General features: G+C 39.7%; 1 protein-coding gene, 1 long non-coding RNA gene and 1 pseudogene across 18 annotated transcripts in view; 1 reads left to right on the forward strand and 2 right to left on the reverse strand.

Moving 5' to 3' along the window:
• On the reverse strand, positions 1-11,634 carry LOC140650595 (uncharacterized). 2 transcript variants are annotated; one of them, XR_012042085.1, is made up of 4 exons: positions 11,558-11,634; positions 3,426-3,516; positions 1,641-1,809; positions 1-169 (listed from the first exon to the last, which is right to left on the reverse strand). It is a non-coding gene; the product is annotated as an uncharacterized lncRNA (long non-coding RNA). The 2 variants fall into 2 exon arrangements; XR_012042084.1 differs by lacking the exon at positions 11,558-11,634 and adding an exon at positions 11,443-11,535.
• Positions 8,504-9,774, reverse strand: LOC140651231 (recQ-mediated genome instability protein 1-like; annotated as a pseudogene).
• The window catches only part of LOC140650593 (heterogeneous nuclear ribonucleoprotein K), a 20,054-nt gene continuing 11,342 nt past the window's right edge, over positions 11,380-20,091 (forward strand). For 5 of the 16 annotated variants that reach the window (XM_072859133.1, XM_072859139.1, XM_072859140.1 and 2 more), the window contains exons 1-7: positions 11,662-11,790; positions 14,286-14,364; positions 14,481-14,571; positions 15,452-15,562; positions 16,959-17,015; positions 18,474-18,517; positions 19,462-19,534. In XM_072859133.1, coding sequence (XP_072715234.1) covers positions 14,524-14,571; positions 15,452-15,562; positions 16,959-17,015; positions 18,474-18,517; positions 19,462-19,534 — 333 coding nt within the window. In that variant the 5' untranslated portion in view covers positions 11,662-11,790; positions 14,286-14,364; positions 14,481-14,523. The other 11 variants (XM_072859134.1, XM_072859138.1, XM_072859126.1 and 8 more) reach the window with 10 other exon arrangements.

Genomic DNA, 20,091 nt, shown 5'->3' on the forward strand with positions numbered 1-20,091 from the left:
AGACTATCATGTTTCCTCATTCCTCCCTTCAGTCTTCTTTCAGGTAAACAGCCTGATTTCTTTCAACCTTTCCTCACCAAACATGTTTTCTCTCCTGATGATCATTCTTGCTGCTTGTCTGGACTTCCAATGTGTGGTTGACATCTTCCCTGAAGTGTGATTCCTAAATCTGGACAGAGTAAACCTGCACAGATTTACCAGTGCTGACCAAAGGAGAATTACTTCATGTGCCTTTCAGGTTACAATCCTTTTTATATTTCCCTAACATCTGTCTTTTCACAGTCACATGAGGTTGAGGCTCACTCATCCTGTGATCCACTATAACCCATAAATCCTTTCCTGAAGAACTGCTACCTAACCAGTTCTTGCCCATACTTAATTTGTGCAGTTGATTGCTCTTCCTCAAGTGTAATATCTTGTACTTGTTCCTACTGAATGTCATTTTGTTTTCTTTAAAACCATATATCTGATTTGCCAAGATCATTTTGAATCATACTTTAATCATTCAAGCATCATGCTAGATTCCTGCCTCAGGCTAAACTGAGAGAAATTTTAGCAGAAATGGTTGAGTCATTTCTGAGAATAAGGTGATGGAAAAAACATGCTATTTTGCCCAGTGACTGTAAGGATATTTTAGAAATACTACTGCATACAATCTGAACTCTCATGTCTCTGCTCATAGGCACTATACCCCCAACTTGGCTGCCTATACCTTTCTGCCATACCATCAAGCTTCTTTTTCTCCAGCTCTGCAAGTTTCCAGTGTCACAGCTTTCAGTTTCTGCCTATCTACTCTCATCTTATAGTTCATGCTCAGACTCTTTCTCACATCTATTCACGTTTCTCACTTTCTCTCTCCTGCCCTTTCCCTTTACACTTCCACATACCCAAATTTTCTCTTCTTCTCTACCTGACTCCTAGCTCTTGCCTCCCTCCTACGCATCTCTCCAACTTTTGCTTCCTATTCTTCTGTCCATGTACCCAAAAACTCAGGACTGTCTTCTGCCCTTATACAACCCCTTTACAAAAATGTTTTGCTGCATCTTTGATGCTTTCATTTCCTCTAACCTCTGCCTTTTTCTTTCTGTTTTCTAAAAACTCAGTTCTCCCCCACTGCAATTACCCATTTCTCTCCACTGGGGTCAGTGACTTCTACTGTCTGCAGGGTAGGAAAAATTTCTCTCATCTTAGCTGGTGTGCTGAGTGCCAGAATGCCACTCACAGCCAATGACAGTAATTACAGGGAAGTCCTAGTCAGTCATTTCAGTTTCAAGAGACAGCACACAACTGTGCAGTACAGTTAAGGCAGAAAGCCTGTAAAGGGAGGGGGTATGTGTAAACTGGTTATCTTCAGAGACCCTATTTTTATTAAATTTGGGTAAATTTTCACAAGATATCAAAAAGTATATACAAATATTTGTGATATATTAGAGTAAGAAGACAGCATTGTCTCCACTCCAGCTGCTACATGATTACCTGAAATCATTTAAAAAGCAGAACAAGACAACCCCTCCCAACCATATACACTGATTGTGGAGGAAAGTTTGAGAATATATATCCTTAGGCTCAAATATCAGGAAGTAAAAAAAAAAGTCTTAATATTTTTGAGATGTGTTAAAAAAAAAAGTTATGCCACTCACATGCTTTCTTAGGGCAGAAATCACTCCTCTGCTCCCACTATTGTTGTCTTATTCATCACTCAAAAGCCTGGAGCAAGGAGGGAACATGATGGAAAAGTGCCGCATTCTGGTAATCTCTATCTTGTGAAATTAGGAGCCTCAACTGTCTTCAGGATTGTAAACTAATAATCTTACAGTTCAAGTAAACAAAACATGTAAAGGATAGAAGAAAAAAGTATTAGCATTATACAACAAGAAAGTGAGAAACTGGAAGACAAGATTAAATTATTTGTAAGGCTGTCTGTGAGACTGAGGTACTTGTTCTTGGTAATATAACTAGTTCTGTGTATTTTTTTTTTACCTAAAAAAGATTTTCCATAAAATGGTACTCTCTACCATCACTGAAGTTAACAGTTCTCAAAAAGATCTTTCAAAAGAATGCCATGATTATTATTTTATTTAGTATTGCTATGAATTCTGTATCCAAACAAGTACTAATTAATATTAATATGATTACTCTAATATTACTTATAAATGTTCAGTTAGTAGGTTAAATTAGTTGATTTTAGTGCTTGGATAGAATAACTTATTTTTGTGGGTTTGTTTCTGGGGTTTTTTTTTAAAGACTTAAGAAAAATAATTGATATGGGAACATGAATGGATTATGGCATCAACTGTACTTCTATTAGTGATTGTGAGCATATTATCTCTTTTAAACCAGAGAGCATCCTGAATAAGGTCTATTTTGTATTAGAAAGGGATAGCAATACCAGTGAACTCCTTTACTAGGAATACAGCTTATACTTACAAAATATTTGTTCTGCAAATATAAATTTAGTAATCCCTGAATGAAAGATGGTATACAACAAACACATTTTTAGCCAATATTTTATGTTGACAAAACCTTCTGTTCCAAGTCTAGTCCAATTGTTGCACTTCCTTAATTTCCATCAGGGACAAAGTGCAAAGGTACAACCTCTGGCTTAAGGAGTTAATGAGTGAGAGACTGCTGAAAAAATATCTCAGGGAAATAGCACTATATGCTTGCCATGCTACCCTAGGCACCCACTACTGGCCACTTTCAGGGACAGAATACTGAATTATATGGACCATTGGTCTCACCCTATACAGGTTTCTTAGATTTTGTTTATAAAACAAAGAGTTATAAAAATTTCATGCACTTGCCCTAGTATTCCAACATCAGTTAATATTTTAATTTTTTATATTAGTTTATTTTGTTTACAAATGGTTTTCCACACACTGGAGGTGTGGAAAATCACATTTTGCATTTACCAAATCATTTATACATTTTTAGTAATGTATTCTGAGAACTCATTAGGATACACGGTTGGAAAATTCTCATTTTAAGTAGAATAGTTGTTAAGCAACTTCAAAATTTAATTAGAACTCTTTGCTGCATTTCATTATGAGGTTATTTCATAATTACTCAGCAGGTCCTAGGTATTTACTAATGCAGAAGTGTACATGATATTGCTGAATTATAACTGCACAGCTGGAGAAGATACTTTGAAAAATGAAGAACAGATAAATGCATTGTTTAAAAAGCATCAGGGGAAAACTCAACATTGAGCAGAATCCTTTTTCTTCCCTATAGCTACTATTCACAGTTGCAAATAATGCTACAAAATCCAGCATGGTCATCTATCTTGTAATGACTACCTAATAGAACCAGTTGGTTCTTTACATATGCAAATTACAGGAATTAGGATACATATAAGTAAAAGGAAGGTATGCTCCTAACTAACAGAGAAATGGGGGAACTATTACAATTAGGCCTGTACTCACCAAGTTGAATTTAGTGCTGTGGGCAAAACTGGGTTCTAATTATGCTGAGACACAACATGTGGGTTTTTCTTGGGGGAAAAAACCCCAAAACCTACAATTCATAAAAAAATGAAGTTACCACCACCATTCAAGTCTATTTTAAAAATATGGTAATATGTTGCCACCACTCAGATATAAACATTATTATTATTATACAGACATTATTTGTGCACTCATCCACAGAAGTACAGTCCATATTTTAAGCCCATGCAGAAGCAGGTTTTCTGGCAGGACCTGTGACCCCACGGGGGACCCACGCTGGAGCAGTCTGTTCCTGAAGGACTGGACCCTGTGGAAAGGACCTATGCTAGAGCAGTTTGTGAAGAACTGCAGCCCGTGGGAAGGACCCACATTGGAAAAATTAATGGAGGACTGTGTCCCATGGGTGGGACCCCATGCTGGAGCAGGGGAAGAGCGTGAGGAGGAAGGAGCGGCAGAGATGACAAGTAATGAACTGACCAGAACCCCAACTCCCCGTCCCCCTGCACCTCTCAGGGGGAGGAGGTAAGAAGTGGGGAGTGAAGTTGAGCCTGGGAAGAAGGTGGGGGTGGGGGGAAGGTGTTTTAAGATTTGTTTTTATTTCTCATTATCCTGCTCTGTTATTAATTGGCAATAAATTAAATTAATTTCCCCGAGTCGAGTCTGTTTTGCCCGTGATGGTAATTGGTGAGTGATCTCCCTCTCCTTATTTCGACCCACGAGCTTTTCTATTGTATTTTCTCCCCCTGTTCTGTTGATGGAGGGTGAGTGATAGAGTGGCTTGGTGGGCACCTGGTGGCCAGCCAAGGTCAACTCACCACATCAGTATAAATATATATGATTTTCTTTTTTAGCATCTCTTGCAGCCGGATCAGGCTTTCTATAATCACTTATTGTTTTTCAGCGTCCCAAACAGTTTAGAATTTCCCTTTTTTCCCCTCCTCCCTTGTTTATTATTCTTTACTATTTCTGACAAAGCCATTGCTTCCTTCATGGAAGAAAAAAGAGGATACAGATAGCTTTTTTTAATTGTTATATTCAAATGCTGAACAACTTAGCTTCCTTCTCTTGTGTTCTTTACTTGGCCTCTTCCTATATTTTTATCCTACCTTCCTCCAGCTGGTTCCAAAAGACACCTGTTGCTGTCCATCAGCAGAATTGTGTCTATGGCTGGAGCATATGCACCTCTCCATGACACCCCACTGCCCCCATCCCCACTTCTTTCCACCCCTGCACCATTTCCTCTTTTGTACCTCAGGGAACTGATCCAGGCTAAAAGCTAAACCAGCAGCAGCAACTAAAGATAGTTTTTAACCTAGCAGCATTATGGTGATGTTTTATAGTTTTTAACCCAGCACAAAGAAGATGGTGTGCAAGCATGAAAACGGGGCATGAGAAGTCTAATGGCTTCATTCAATGGCAATGCTGACTTATATGGATGTGGGACTATTGCATGAAATGTGGGACTATTGCATGAAATGATCAGGCCCTTCTTTTTTTCAGTCAGCCAAATTCCACCTAAATCTTAAGGCATTTAGGGATATGATTTGCCTTTATTTTTCTATACTCGGCATAGCTATACTGATTTACTACTTTAATATGGACACTACTTTATTAACTGGGCTTATTACACAAATGGAAACTGGCATAAATTATACCAGTTTAAACATCTTTATACTGATGATGATACTAATTATGATGATATTGATATTGATACAAATACATTATTAACACAATGTCTATAGATTTTGTTAGTCTGTGTCAATTGTATCATGAGTAATGTAGTTACACTGAACCTGTCCCCCATAAACAACAAACAAATCCAGCTAGTGTGACTCAAAGGCCTCAGGTTAGCCCAGACATCTGAACAGGCTTTTACAGGCTTTTTTACAGGCTTTTTCCTTAAAATGAACATGAAAGTTTTTGCTTCCAACAATATGCTAGATGAGATACTACTGTCAAAAGCACAGCAGCCTGAAGTTTTGACACACAAAGTTTGTAAGTACTATGGAAGTATTAAGCAGTACTTGCTGTAGATGAAGGTCTACTATGAACAGGCCAAATAAAAATTTTGCTACTGATTGATCTGTGGACACTACTAATGCAACACAGATATGCTGTATTTGTAAAGAACAATATTTCCTTGCCTAGAACAGCAACCTTAGTTTAAATATATTTTTCTATTAAAAAAAAATTAAATTAAAATCAGAAAAGAATGCTGTACTGGGTCTGGCTGGGACGGAATTAACTTTCTTCATAGCAGCTGGTATGGTGCTGTGCTTTGCATTTGTGGCTAAAATTGTTGATAACACACCAATGTTTTGACTACTGCTGAACAGTGCTTGCACAGCATCAAGGCTGTTTCTCACTCTGCCCCTCCAGCGAGTAGATAGGGGTGGGCAAGAGATTGGGAGGGGATGCAACCAGAACAGCTGACCCAAACTGGCCAAAGGGATATTCCATACCACATAACGTCATGCTCAGCAATAAAAACTGGAGGCAGAGGAAGAAGAAGGGGGATTGGCTTTCAAGGGGGCCGCTGCTTGAAGACTGGCTGGGCATCAGTCTGCTTGTGGGAGGTGGTGAGTGATTCCCTTTGCATCACTTGTTTTTTTTTCTCTTTCCTTCACTTATGAAACTGTCTTTAACTTGACCTACAAGTTTTTCTTGCTTTTGCTCTTCCTATTTTCTCCCCCATCATGCTGGGTGGGGAGAAGCGAGCAGCTATGTGGGTGCTTGGCTGCTGGCAGGGGTCAACCCACCACAAATGCTTAAGACAATGTTCTTTTAATGTTGCTTTACTTAATCTTTTGCTTTTTTTTTTTTTCATTTAAGTAAAGAAACATCCTGTTAAAACACCCTTCTTTTAAGATACTTTTTTAAGATACATTCTCACCAATCACACCTTCCTTTTCCACTCATAAATCCTCCCCCTCTAACAATCTCTTATGCTCCAAAACTGAAGTCAGGAATAGAAATGTACAATTTCCCAACATCAGACTAACACAAAATTTTAGCTGGCAACTCATTAGAATGCCTCCATCATGATAAAAATTTGGTTTGCTTACTTCCATCACAAAACATCTCTCTTGAATTTTGAAATACCTGGTAGAATACAATATGAACAAACTGACCATATTTCTCAGGAAGATCTAAAGTGGTAAATTACACTGAAGACATAACATCTGATTTTTTGATTCAAAAATATTAATTTCACAAAATAACAAGTTTTCAGAAAGAATGTGCCTTTAAATCAATTTAAGATTATCATTGTTGTGAAAGTACTTAATATTTTTTATCAGACATTTTCATATATCTGAAGCTGAAAAAAAATTTTAAGGAAGCTTTCTTCTGCAAAGAATAGGCAACAGAGGCAATAATAATAGTTTATTCCTGTCTACAAGACAGTAATTTTGTAAGAGCTCCAGCAATACATAGTATACTGTTGAAGTATATCACAGTCTATGTCACAAGAATAACTTACTATTACAAGAATAGAAAATATATAACGAGATAAATACATAGCCATGTTTCATTTTGTACATTTGCAACAGTCTATGCAAACTCATTAACTATATTTATATATGAATAGTTAATACTTAGCTGTGAGTGTACACAATTATTTCAGTTTTAAATTTTTCTGTGTGTACCCAGGGCCTAATTTACTGATTATTAACTTCATAAAAGCCACTACTAAGATATTATTAGATCAAACTAATTCCCAGTTCTGTTTTTCAAATAGCAGAAATGGAAGAAATATAACTGAATCAGGAGTTTTAAATACAATTGGGAAAGAAATAATAGCCTAACTGGTATCACCTGACATAAGAAAATCCAGAATTTTTTCTGCTTCATGCTTAGTCATCTACCAGTACTAGAGACAGTAGATTTAGTATTTTGCTAGAGATACTGAGGATTATTTTACATTGTTCTTTATTATTTTAGATTAAATAAGATGATAGCCTATGTTCTACAAGATTAGTATCAATCTCATTTCCTCTTATGATAAGCAACAGACCCTGTAGGTAAGACATTTGCTTTTCTCCTATTCTGGTTTTGCCTATGCTACCAAATGTGACCACATTACATTATTTAAAAACCTGATGCCTGTCTGTTGAACTTCGTATCTGACCACATGTGTGTTCTTAGTAACTTGTGAAATAAAAGGTAAAATCTCTGTCAGTGTTTTTGTGTATTTTAACATACATTTTAAAGAGATATAACATTTATTTTATTTAGGCACTTGCTGCACATATGCTTTATGCAGTATGTCAGTTTAGGTATGTCAGCTCAAAGGTATTTCTCATCAATTTTTGTACTCAAGAGGAAATCCTCAATCTGTAAGTAAAAGGATCCAGACAATAACACGTTTTCATGAAATGTATCTATTGAATGATTTTTTTTAAATGTTTTAAATTACAAGTGGATCTTTAATTACACTTTCTATTTAATAGCACTGTATTTTCTAGTTTGTAGAAACTATATGAGGGCAACTACACTAATAGGTGATACCAGGGGGTAAATTATCTAAGCATGTGTTTAGGAAGCCAGCAGTCCTGGGGCTGCTAAGTATGTTTTTTTTTTACAATAAATGCCAGATTTGTGGTTTAATAGTAACCTTTCTGGCCCCCCATTTCCCCAAGCCTACTAATAGAGTCTGTGGAAATGTAGTACTACCTACTGTGGGGAAAAATACAGTTAGGGAGTATTTAACCCAACAGACATATACAGCTCCATGGGACCAGACAGGATGCAGCTGAGAGTACTGAAGGGAGCTGGCTGATGTCATTGCAGGGCCACTCTCTATCATATTGGAAAGGTCATGGCAATCGGGGAGGTGTTCCTGATGACTGGAAAAAAGCAAATGTCACACCCATCTTCAAGGAGGACAAGGAGGAGGATCCAGGGAATTACAGACTGGGCAGCCTGACCTCAGTCCCTGCAAAGGTTAGAGCAAGTCCTCCTTGAAGCCCTATCCAGGCACATGAAGGAGAAGGTGGTGATTGGGAAGAACAGCCAGTATGGGTTTACCAAGCGCAAGTCATGCCTGACCAATCTGACTACCTTCTACGAAGAGATTACTGACTGTGTGGATAAGGGGAAAGCAGGGGAGAAACTACCAAACTGGGGGGGGGGAGAAATAGTCAATATACCAGAGAGCAGACGTCATGCTCAGTATACAAAGCTGGGGAAGAAGAAGGAAGGGGGGGACATTTGGAGTGATGGCATTTGTCTTCCCAAGTAACCATTAACGCGTGATGGAGCCCTGCTTTCCTGGAGATGGCTGAACACCTGCCTGCCCATGGGAAGTAGTGAATGAATTCCTTGCTTTGCTTGCATGCACGGCTTTTGCTTTACCTATTAAACTGTTTTTATCTCAACCCTCGAGTTTTCTCACTTTTGCTCTTCCGATTCTCTCCCCCATCCCACCAGGGGGGAGTGAGCGAGCGGCTGCATGGTGCTTAGTTCCCAGCTGGGGCTAAACCACGACAGTACTAAAATTGTCACTTCTACTGCAGTATCCGCTTTCTAAAGGTGTTACATTATTTAAAGCAAAATCATTATTTTCATCAAGACTAGCTAAAAGATCTTCCTTTGAAGGGCCTAGAGTTTGTCCTAATTCATCTACAGGCCTTGGAACAATTTGTTCATGATCAGTTTGTCCAACAGGATTAAGGTTCTCGGCTTCCCCAATTAATCTAGCAAGGACTTTTTCTTGAGTATACTCCACTATAAGAACCTCCACTTCATCCAATTCACCAAGAATTTCACATTTTCTGGTTTAAGAAGAAGGACTCCAAGACAACATGCAATATTCCCCTGTACAGTGTTTTTTGTTCCAGGAGGAAGATTACTATGGAGAACATGGACTGGTTGATATTCCATACCCAGATTTTGATCTATCCCATCAGTTAGTTGCAGCATCAGCATTTGAGTACACTTTGCTTCCCAGGATTCTTGGAATGCTCAAGTGTTGGCTGTTACTTCTTCATTTACAGTATTTTTTCCTCTGAGCTTCTGCAACTATGAACATGCTGGTTGGCTAACATCAACCAGTGAATCAATCTGTATGGAGTAGAAGCCAGACAACTCTCTTTTGGGAGCATCTAAAATGCAATCAGGCAAAATGGGATATTCCAAATCTCTTAGATCTGTTAAGAAGCCATTGCTCAAATATCTGTCTGTTAATCTTAGCTTGACTTAAGTTACTACTGCTATTTTTTTCACAGATACAATTAATACAGGCTTCCAGCCATATCAAAGGAACTTCAACATGCCACATAGATGAAAGCCAAGTTTCCACTCTTGCTGCAATGTTAGATGCAGACATTTTCTTTTAAGAAAAAAAAGTGAATTCTCTAGAACAAACCCCAGAAAGATGTTTTTATTCTTCTGACAATAGCTAAAGTTATGACATCTCTCACTTGCATTGTATAGAAATTTGCTCTCAATTCAAAGTTCATCTATTCTAAGTGTGACAATGTAGAAGCAATTACAATTAAAAACACTTCCACTGATGCTAAAAATAAACATGCAATTCCAATAATTAAACAAGTAAGTTTCAACCAGCATAAACAGCCCATACAGTTTACTCATCACAAAGTATCAGGAAAGTACTGAGACTTCTACAAGCAACCCTTCTTGGTGGTTTCATCTTTTCCTCTTGATTTAGTTGGAAGTATACACCTGAAATCCTTTTGCTGTGGATGGAAAGAGAACATATAATAGCTAGAAGAAAGGTTCTCCTCCAACTGTTTTTTGTTTGTTTTATTCCTATCAGTGCTGCTGTTCACACCCAGTCTACTTTAAAAATTGACCCAATAAGTTATTCTCCCATCTCATTAGCACTGTTAAGAACACAAGTGAAAAGCCCCATTTACAATACAAACAAGTTGGGATCCGTAAGTATTTGTACCACAGGGGCGATTTTTACACTTTAATGCAATGAAAGCTTTGGAACTGACAACAGAAGGCTAGCCTGAAATATCAATGTTATCTAGAGACCCAGTCCAGGGTTTGGCTGCAATAGTACCAAGTTTTGGCAGTCATTGTCTCAAGAACATCAGTGGTTAATAAGCTCTAGCTTCTTGTTAGTTTTGGAAATAGCTATGCACGTTTAAGTTGTATAACTGCATTTGGAACCTGTTTATCCCCTTAAGGGGGATGACCAAGGAGCTCAACCTCCCTACAGAATTACACCAAAGAAAAATTACTGTAAGAATAGTTAAGAAACACAAGACTTGCCTTCTGACATTATAACCTGCAGCTAAGAAAAAAATACCCCGCCTAAAAGGTCTCCCCAAAACTCCACTTAGAAGAAACCGTACAGTTACTTAAGGGAAATAACCCATTTCTTTACTCATCAACGGGTCTAATCCCGTGGGCCTCTTGTAAGGTAAGGACCAGCACATCCCGCCATTTTCGGTAAGTTTCTCATCTCGGCCGCACAGTTCTTAGGCAGCCTGTCACCCGCTTGGCGCTGCTACCCTGTGCCAAGACACCCAGGGGCGATGATGTCAGCTGCCACCCCGCATCCCTGCGGGCACCGACGAGCTGCAGTGGACAGCGATGGACACTGAGGTGAGATGGCCCGCCCCGCTAGAGTCATATCGGGGACGGGACACATACCTCCCTACTCCTCAAACAGGCTGACTGAGCCCAAGCCCCTTCCCCCGCACCCTGCCCTCAGCCGAGCCACCCCACTCTTATCCGGGGCAGGGGCGGTGCCGAACGAGCGGGCAGAACTAGCAGAGCAGCCGCCCACCTCCCATCACTCGAGTTGCGGGTGGGAAGGAAGAAGAGAATGCACCTGCCCTCTGTGCACAGCCCCAAAAAACCCCGCGCAACCCAGCAGCCAATAGGAGGCGTAGAGCCACGCGCGCCTTTAGGCATCGCAAGAACCCTGCCCCGCCCCCTCCGGTGCTAGGGGACAAGCACAAGGCGGAGTTTTCGCAGACGCCATTTTTTCCCAAAAAACCCTGAGGTCGCTCTCCTTTACCGCCTTCCATTGTCTCCACTGTTGTTGCCGCTCTTCTCGTGGCTCCTGTCAGGCAGGTAAAACAAACAAGCAAGCAAGCAAGCAAACAAACCAACCAACCAACCAACCAAACAACCTAGGTACAGCACGGCGGTACAGGGTGGATCACGCTCCTCTCCTCAGGACACCCAGGCCTGTCTCGCCGTGATCCACACGGAGGGCGGGGCGAACTAGAGGCCATCCCTGCCCTGACGGGCAGCTGCCTTACCCAACGGGGCCGCAGTGGGCCCCCACGGGGGGGAGGAGAGAAGGCGGCTGGGCCAGTCGCCTGGCGGTGCTGGTGGATGTGTGTGTTGGTGGTGGGTGCAGGTAAGCGCGGCTCGCGCGTGTAGCTGATGAAGGTGAGGAGGGGGTGTTGCACGCGTGCTGGGGGGTGGGGGCGTGAGCTAAGCCGGGCTGAGGGAAGTGGAGCTGTTGATCGCGCCCCTCGACGCTGCTGTGTGACACAGTAACGCAGGAGGCCTGAGTCGCCGCCGGCCCCAGGATTTTCGTGAGCTCCCGCAGGGACAGTGCTCTTCCCCGCTGGCGGGGCGGTGGAATTGGGTAGGTCCGGGAACTGCTGCGTAGAGAAGGAGGGGGCCGGGAGTGACTCCTCCTTAGCTAATGTGGAGTGGCTTGGCGCAACCTGCGGGCCCAAGGGGGCCCATCTGTCTTGAGGGAAGGGCGAAAAAGGTGATCTGTGTCTCTGTCGGCAGCCGTCGCGCCTCGGCGACCTTAGTGCGGGCACAGCGGCCCAACCGGTGCGGCTCCCGGAGTGGCGATGTGGTGGAGGCCGGCTGCACTAGCGGGTGCGCGCTAAGGCTGGGGGAGCGGCCGCCGCCGCCTTCCTGTGCCTACCCTGGGTAACTGTGCATGGGGCGAGTTTTTGGGAATTATGGCGGGCAGAGAGGAAGAGGAGGGAGGGCGCTCTCGGCTGCGGCCTGTGCGGAAGCGACCGTGCCAAACCGATTTGGGAGCGCTCTGCAGCAGGGCCTGCTTTCTTTAGGGGCGATGGCAGAGTTTTTGTGGCGGGGCCGTTGCGCTCTGTCGGCCCCGCTTGAGCTCGGGTGAGGGCCGCCGAGTTGCCTCCTTTGTGTCTCCCTGGGCAGAGTGGGGAAAATCTTGTGACCGCGTGGTGGTGGTTTTTCGGCTCCCGGCTCCGCCTAGCAGTGGATAGGCGCCATTACAGCAGCCGCCATTTCTGCTGGTCCCCGCCACCGCGGAGGTGGGTCTCGGGCTGCGGGGGTTATGTAACGCCGCCTCCTCTTCCCCCCCGCCCAGGGAGTGAGCTGGGCTTCCGAGTGCTATGCGGCGGCGGGTGGGCTGGCTGTGCCCGAGCAGACCGTGGTGCGGCTTGCGCATGGGCTGCGGAAGGGGTGGTGTCTGGGCGGGAAGGGCCGTTCGTCCCGGAGGGAGCGGGGTAGAGACGCGCCGACATCTCCCAGCCCTCTACTTATGTCTATGGCTGCTTTATCCTTTCGATGTTTTTAAAGATATTGCGTTAGTCAATTTAATCCCGCAAACTCGATTTACACAACAGAGCACAGTAACTAATTAAGAGCACCTTGTCCTGAACACTATATTACACGTCGTTCCCCCGCAGCTCTAAAATTTTTGGGAGGGTCGTAAATAGAATAGGGTCTGGAATAGAATAGAAGAGGGTCTGGAAGGGCTAGCCATTTGAACCTGGTGAAATTTCTCTTCCCGCCTTCTCTCTCCGCCTTCTCTCTCCCCCTCCCCCTCCCCCCGCGCTCTGGCAACATCTGTTTGAGACTTGGCTATTTAAGTGGCGCTTTTCCATTAGCTCAAATTAGGGGCCTGGAAATACTAGCATGTGCTGGGAAGGCGGTCTCTCAGCAGCGGCTGTAAAAGAGTGCATGCCTACCGGCAGTGCTTGCTGTTACCCTGCACAAACAGGGTAACTGTTATAAATTAACAGATTATTTAAAGGGTGTTTTAAAAAGTTTAAACGTACCTCACTTTTTCTTTGTGGATACATGTCAACCGTTTGTTCAGGCTATGGAAGTTGAGCAATAAAATCCAAGGGGAGAAAAATAGCATTCTTTGTTTGGCTGTTATCTGTACAAATGAATTTTTTAAGAGGATAAGGTGCAAAATTGTTCTGCCTGGACTTCTAATGGATTTTACGGGTATTCTCACATGGACTTAACAAAAATAGATCTTGAAAGAGGTACCTGTTTCACAAAGTCAAAAAAGTTCAGCTGCTTTTGAGATTCTTTGTGCATGTATGCAGAGCTTATACATAACTACAATGTGGTATTTTTAACAGAATTTTTCTAGTGTGGCTTGTGTGTAATTTCTTTTGTTCATCTGTTACATTGAATGGAAGGCATGATAGAATACCTGATAGTAAGTTGATAGAGAACTTATAAAATTAATGCTGGTGATTATAATAACAACTTTTTTTTGCCTAAATTGTTTAGAACTAAACAATAAGCAGATTGATACACAGTGTCTCTTAAAAAGGAAATTCAAGATATGTATTATATAACATACTAAAAATAGGAACTGGATAATTGTTCTCTTTAAATATCTGAAAATCATTATCAGTAAATGTGATTGCTTAAAACGAGCAAATGCTTGAAAACTGAGCAAGTCCAGAATAATTCAGACTGTAATTGTTTATCTGTAAGTTTACAGACTTGATTATTATTTCTCCTCTTAGTGATGTGTTTGGCCTTGTTATGTTTTCTCATTTATAAAGAAAAGCTTTGCAGCAAAAACTCGGGTCAAACCACTGTTTTTAGTTGTAGCAAGAATCAGACCTGTAAGTGAACAGAGCCTGATCTATGCTGTTTTCATAGGCTTCTGAAGCAGTAGGCTGTTGGGTTTTGATCCCGCCCAGAATACTTGAGTTTTGCTCTGCAAGCATATATAAAACCGGTAAGTTCTAAAAGTGGGCATCTCTTTTTGGTTTTCCCTTTAGTACGATGTACAGTTTGCTTTTTTTTTCCCCCCTCTACAAAAGAGATGTACTAGCTTTTTTTATTCTGCAACAGGTTTTATCTGCTAAACCACGACAATACCTAAGAATAAAAGGTAATGGAGACTGAACAACAGGAGGAGACCTTTACCAACACAGAGACAAATGGTAAATTTTTTTTAAAGGGCTATTTTGGGGGGGGGGGGGAGAACCTTTTTAAGTCTCAGTGTTTCTAACTCTTTTTGAATGCTTTAACTGTATCAAACGTTTGTATTGGCAACATTTTTGCATTTAATCTTTTAATTTTTAAGTGTCCCGTATGGTTTTACATAGGTTTTGTATCACAGATATGTAATTTTTCTCTGGGAGTATTTTAGACATGGCATAAGTAACTGAAAGTTTTATAACTAAGGATTTGAAAAATATTTGATAGCTAAGTATTCAGTACTTGTCTGGAATGTGATCACGTAAAAATACTGTCAGGCATATCTATTACTGTATTTTATTTATTGCAGTTGTTACTTTGAAGGAATGTATATATATGTGAAATATCTCTAAATATTAGCTAAACAAAAAACTTTTTAGACATAATTAGTGAAGAAGAGTTAGGGCATTAGTATTGAGTTGATTCATGCCAGTTTTTCAAAGCTATTTGAAATACTGCTTTCCTATTGTTCCACCGGTATTTCAGTATTGGACAAACTACTTTTGATCTTTTGGACTTTAAGGTTTTCCCAATTGTAAAAGAAATACTAGGTAGGTGATGCAGCACTGTTTTAAACAACATGTTGTAAATTTTTCACTAAGTTTGCAAAATTCTCATTTCAGCTGTAGTTCATGGGTTTGGAATGAATCTTCAATAATTAATTGATATGTAGGCCGATGAAGTAAAAACCTGTTTCTGTGCTATAGATACTCAGGGTAGATGTCAGAAGTTAGCGTTGGGCTAATAGGAAGGAATGCTTCATTAGGAATACAGTGCATAAGCTTGATGTACAATTTTATCATGACTTAGTTAAATATAAGTTTGTGTTTTTCCCCCCTATGGACCTGTCTACAGGCAAACGTCCTGCAGAAGATATGGAAGAAGAACAGGCCTTCAAAAGATCTCGGAATACAGATGAGATGGTTGAATTGCGCATCTTGCTTCAAAGCAAAGTATGCTTTTTCAGTATCACTGTGTTTCTGCTTATACCATTGCTTAAGACAGTGGTGACAAAGCGTATGTTGTAGTGTATGTTTAGAAAGAACGTGTGCTTTAGTTAATATAAAATAACTTATTAGGAATATTTGTAAGTGTACATGAATGATAGTAGAAGTGTATTGCAATGGGATTATCTTCAATAAATTTTTTCAAGGATGAGTCTTTAATGATCTATGGGACTTTTCTGATTTAAAACAATGTACTCATTGAAAAAATAAAGCAATAGAAATTATAAGCCACTTTTCTTATGTTTGAGTGGAATGTAATTGTTTCCGGGGAATGACTCTGTATTAGTCTTTAGAAAGCAAGCAGTTTAGAGAATGATCAGCTTATGATTGTAAATTAAATATGAGAGGCAAGATGAGGACTTGCTCAGGATTTTTAGTAATTTCCCCAGATTTAGTAAATCTGTATGTATCAACAGGAGGAAATATGGGAGTGATGTTTCAGGGATTGCAATCGCTTCATTGACTAGTATAAATTGTCACAGTGAAATTGCTATTTACAAATCTCCTTTAATGTTTCCAGTCATTACAGATGTTTGCGCTGTCTGAAGTAACTCAATCTTTTGTGTCGGGGCAGGGGAATGTTACCTTAACTCTGCGTGGCATTTCTGATGAATAGTCAAGTTACATGGAGCGCTGCAAAATGTTTGTGGTGCTGTTAGCATCATGTATGAACTGCATAATAAAAGCAATAATTTTGCATGTAGTTCTTGAAATAGCTTGGTTAAAATGTAGCTTTACAGTTGCCTCTCTTGAATATCTGAGTTTATTCCTGTTGATTTTTAGCAACTAGAGATTAGCAATTTATATATATATATATATAGGCTTTACATTCTTCAGACTGTACCTACCTGAGTGGTCAGTTGAGTTACATAGGTTTAGACCCAAAGTAGCATTTGAAATTATCAAATGTTCGGAGTGTGAAAGTGAAATTTGCAAACATTTTTTAAAAAAAGTGATCAAATAAATTAGGAAAATCCTTGACCTACATAACATGCATGGAATCCCATAAGGTATTTTTTCAGTCATACTCTGAGATGGTTTTAACACAGGCAGAATTGCCTAGAAACTTAAATTTGAAATTGAAATAATATTATTGAGTATTTTTATCTCTTTCCAAAGTTCAGTGGTAAGAGCTGTTTTGACCTTTTTTCCCCATGGTAAAACCATGTCAGTTTATGTTTTGATTTAATTTGAACCTTTCAAAAGCAAAACAAGCCCCACTCCACCCCTAAATGCATCCCACAAGGTAATGCAGAAATAGATACATTGTTCTTAGTCTTCAGTTCAAAAATGTAGTCTGTGCTGTATTAGCATAACATAACTTCTGAAAACTGTTTTCCAGAATGCTGGAGCAGTGATTGGAAAAGGTGGCAAAAATATTAAGGCACTTCGTACAGATGTGAGTATATATGAGTTTGAATTAATTTAACACCAATTCTTTCAGAGCACTACATTGAAAACTTGATTGCATACATTTCTAGAAATCAAGAAATTCAAATCTAGACAACAATAATCTAATTATAAGCCATTTATAATTATTGTTAGAGGAGATAACTTTAGTTTTTCAGTTTGTGTAATTAAAACACAGCTTGAGTTATGTGGGAGGAGAGGTTTATTTTAAACCTCTTTGCTTTCAAACAGGGTTCCTCTAAATTACACACTTCAAATGAGTTAATATCTTTCATTAGAAATATTTGGCAAAGCTTAAAACCATTAACTGTACTATTTCCCATATGTGTGAATCAATTATAGTACTATTGAAAATTATTGCAGGTGGCTGGCTTAACCCAGTGATAGAGGAATTCTTTAACTTCCTTTAAAAAAACCCATAATGGTCCATCTGTTCTTACTTTAACAGCTTGGACATAAAGCACAAAAACATTCATGTTAAGGTTGCATGATTTAAATATGGGTATAGAACAGTAAAGAAACATTTTATTCTGTTACTTGGAAGCATTTTAAATGGTCATGACTTATTTACCTATTCATATTTTATAGTGGGTTGACTCTTGTGATTAGACACGTGTTCAGCGTAAATGTTATGTATTTATAAAACTTGGCAATGCTTCTTAAATTCCATTTGTTTACACTCCTGTACTTAGCATCAGCTACAATTTCAGCAATTTTTTCAAGCAAGACTGTGTTCAACACAATATCTGCTAATATATCATTACAGAATCAGTTCCAACTAAGTTCACAAACTATAGCAACTAGAATTGAGGATTAAGCTGAAGTGGTCAGGAATCATACATACACTCACTAACTTTGGCAGCTAGTGTGTTTGCTTGTTTGTTTTAAGTAAATAAATAAATCACCTAAGTCCAGATAATTTAATTGGTCTGGAATACTAACTTTCCCAACTTGCCCAAGGTTTCGGTAATATGGATCTCAACAGTTTTTGTGTCTACATTAATGAGCCAGCCTGCTACTGAAACATCATTATGTTAAAAGTAAAAAGTAGTTTAGTCAGATAAAGTAACTCATTAAGATCCATACTGTTAAGCCACAGTCGATGTAGCAATCCATTATTGTGTTAGTCTTCAGAACAACTTAAGCTTGTTTCATTAACTGAGAGTAATGAGTATAGTTTGTATTAAATTAAAATTTATTGCTTTTCCCCCCTTTTCCCTCTCCTTGTTTTTTTGGCCATATATCTCCGTTACCCATGTACTGGATCGACTTGCCCCTGCGTTGCCCACCATGACGTTGGCCCATCCGCCCCTGAACGCCCATGTGAAAACCCTGGTTGGCTATGCCCAAAAATGTGCTTGTTGCCAAACGGGTACCATACTTGACAACTTCTGATTGAATACCCATGCCCAATGCCAACATCCACGAACGCCAATGACCAATGCAGTACAATGCAAGTGTTTCAGTCCCAGACAGCAGTGGCCCCGAGCGGTATGTCCCAACAGTTTATGCCTCACTGCCTGATTAGAAAGAGAGAAATGTATTTTATTACCTGCCTTTTATATAATTAAATAGTATCCCCTTATAGACCGTGTATTGTTTTTTAAAGTTTTCTGTCTTATTTTCCCCATTAAGTCTTTTTGTCACTGAACTTTTACGTGAGTTGGCCACCCAAACAATCCACTAATTTTATTTCAATGGAAGGAGCACAGCTTCAAGTGTTGCATATTCACTGCATTATAAATCAAATTGTTTCAAGAGTCTCTAGCTCTGTCTTTGTGGCCCACCTTGCTTCCCCCAACATTTGTCTGTTCATAATTATTTCTGATTAAATACTAACTCTAGTTCACTTTCCTTCACTTCTCATTTGTGTTACGTTTTTGTTTGTGGGGGTTTTTGGTGTTTTGTTTTGTTTGTTTGTTTGGGGGGGGGTCCTTGTATTTATATTCCTTTTTTGCAGAGCCCATTAGTAATCTAATTTCTAACTGGTCTCAACCTTACTCCAGATATAACATTGACCACTTGCATATCCCCACTTTTTCTACAAGAAGGTGTGCCAGTTTTACCAACATAATGGCAAGGGTATACTAAATTAGTGGTGGTGGGGAACATGAATATTCACTTCTACTTTCAGTTCTGCGTCGATTTCTTGCCCACTTAATCTGAGCCCTTCCAAAAGCTCTTTCTTGCTCACTCTCACTCGCTCTCTCTGCAAGACCTACCTAGTCTTAAATTCATCATGCATATATATTGGGCATAAACAAAGATGCATGTGTTGTAAATCCAGTGAACAGGTTTACTTTAAATGGGGAATACTAATTTTAAGTTCTTCCGTGTAGTCAATCTTGTTAGAATTTTGTGTATGATTATGAATACTAAACTTAATTCTACTACTTTTCCACCTCCATATTTTCTGACACTATGGCCTCTAACAGCATCTTGAGTATAAGTGCAGATACAGAGACAATTGGAGAAATCTTGAAGAAGATTATCCCTACTTTAGAAGAGGTATGTCTCTTAGGTTTGTTTCTTCTTCAGAGGTATAAATTTATATTTTTAAACCAAGATAATTCTATATGATTGTGTGCTATTTTTAATATGTTAAATTAGACAATAAAACCCAGCCTTTTTTGAAAGGAGGCCTATAGCTCTCAAACTATGTGTTGGCAATTTTTTTTGGTAGAGGACAGAGACAATCTCTTCCTAGAAAATTAATATTTGGAACAGTCTCCTCTCCTTCAAAACACCTGTCTCCTGACATGTTTAGTCCCCAGTTTGAAGTAGCTGTATTGTAATTTCCATCCTGCCTTGGCTTTGTAAGCAAGCGTGTTGTGCTGTTTGATATCTTAAAATTGTATACAGTAGTAATAAAAGAAATAAGGAAAACTAATTTGACATAATCTCATGTTGAGGCAAAGTACTTAAATAGGTGTGATTCTATCATAGCAAATACAGCATTACAGTTCAGCAGCAAATTAAGTCATACCGTGGTGTTTGGAGAAAAACCTTAACAAAAAAACCCCAAAATTAGTATTTTGATTTTTCAATTATTTTTCCCCCTGACT

This window comes from Ciconia boyciana, chromosome 4, assembly GCF_034638445.1.
Source record: "Ciconia boyciana chromosome 4, ASM3463844v1, whole genome shotgun sequence".
Classification (NCBI taxonomy): domain Eukaryota; kingdom Metazoa; phylum Chordata; class Aves; order Ciconiiformes; family Ciconiidae; genus Ciconia; species Ciconia boyciana.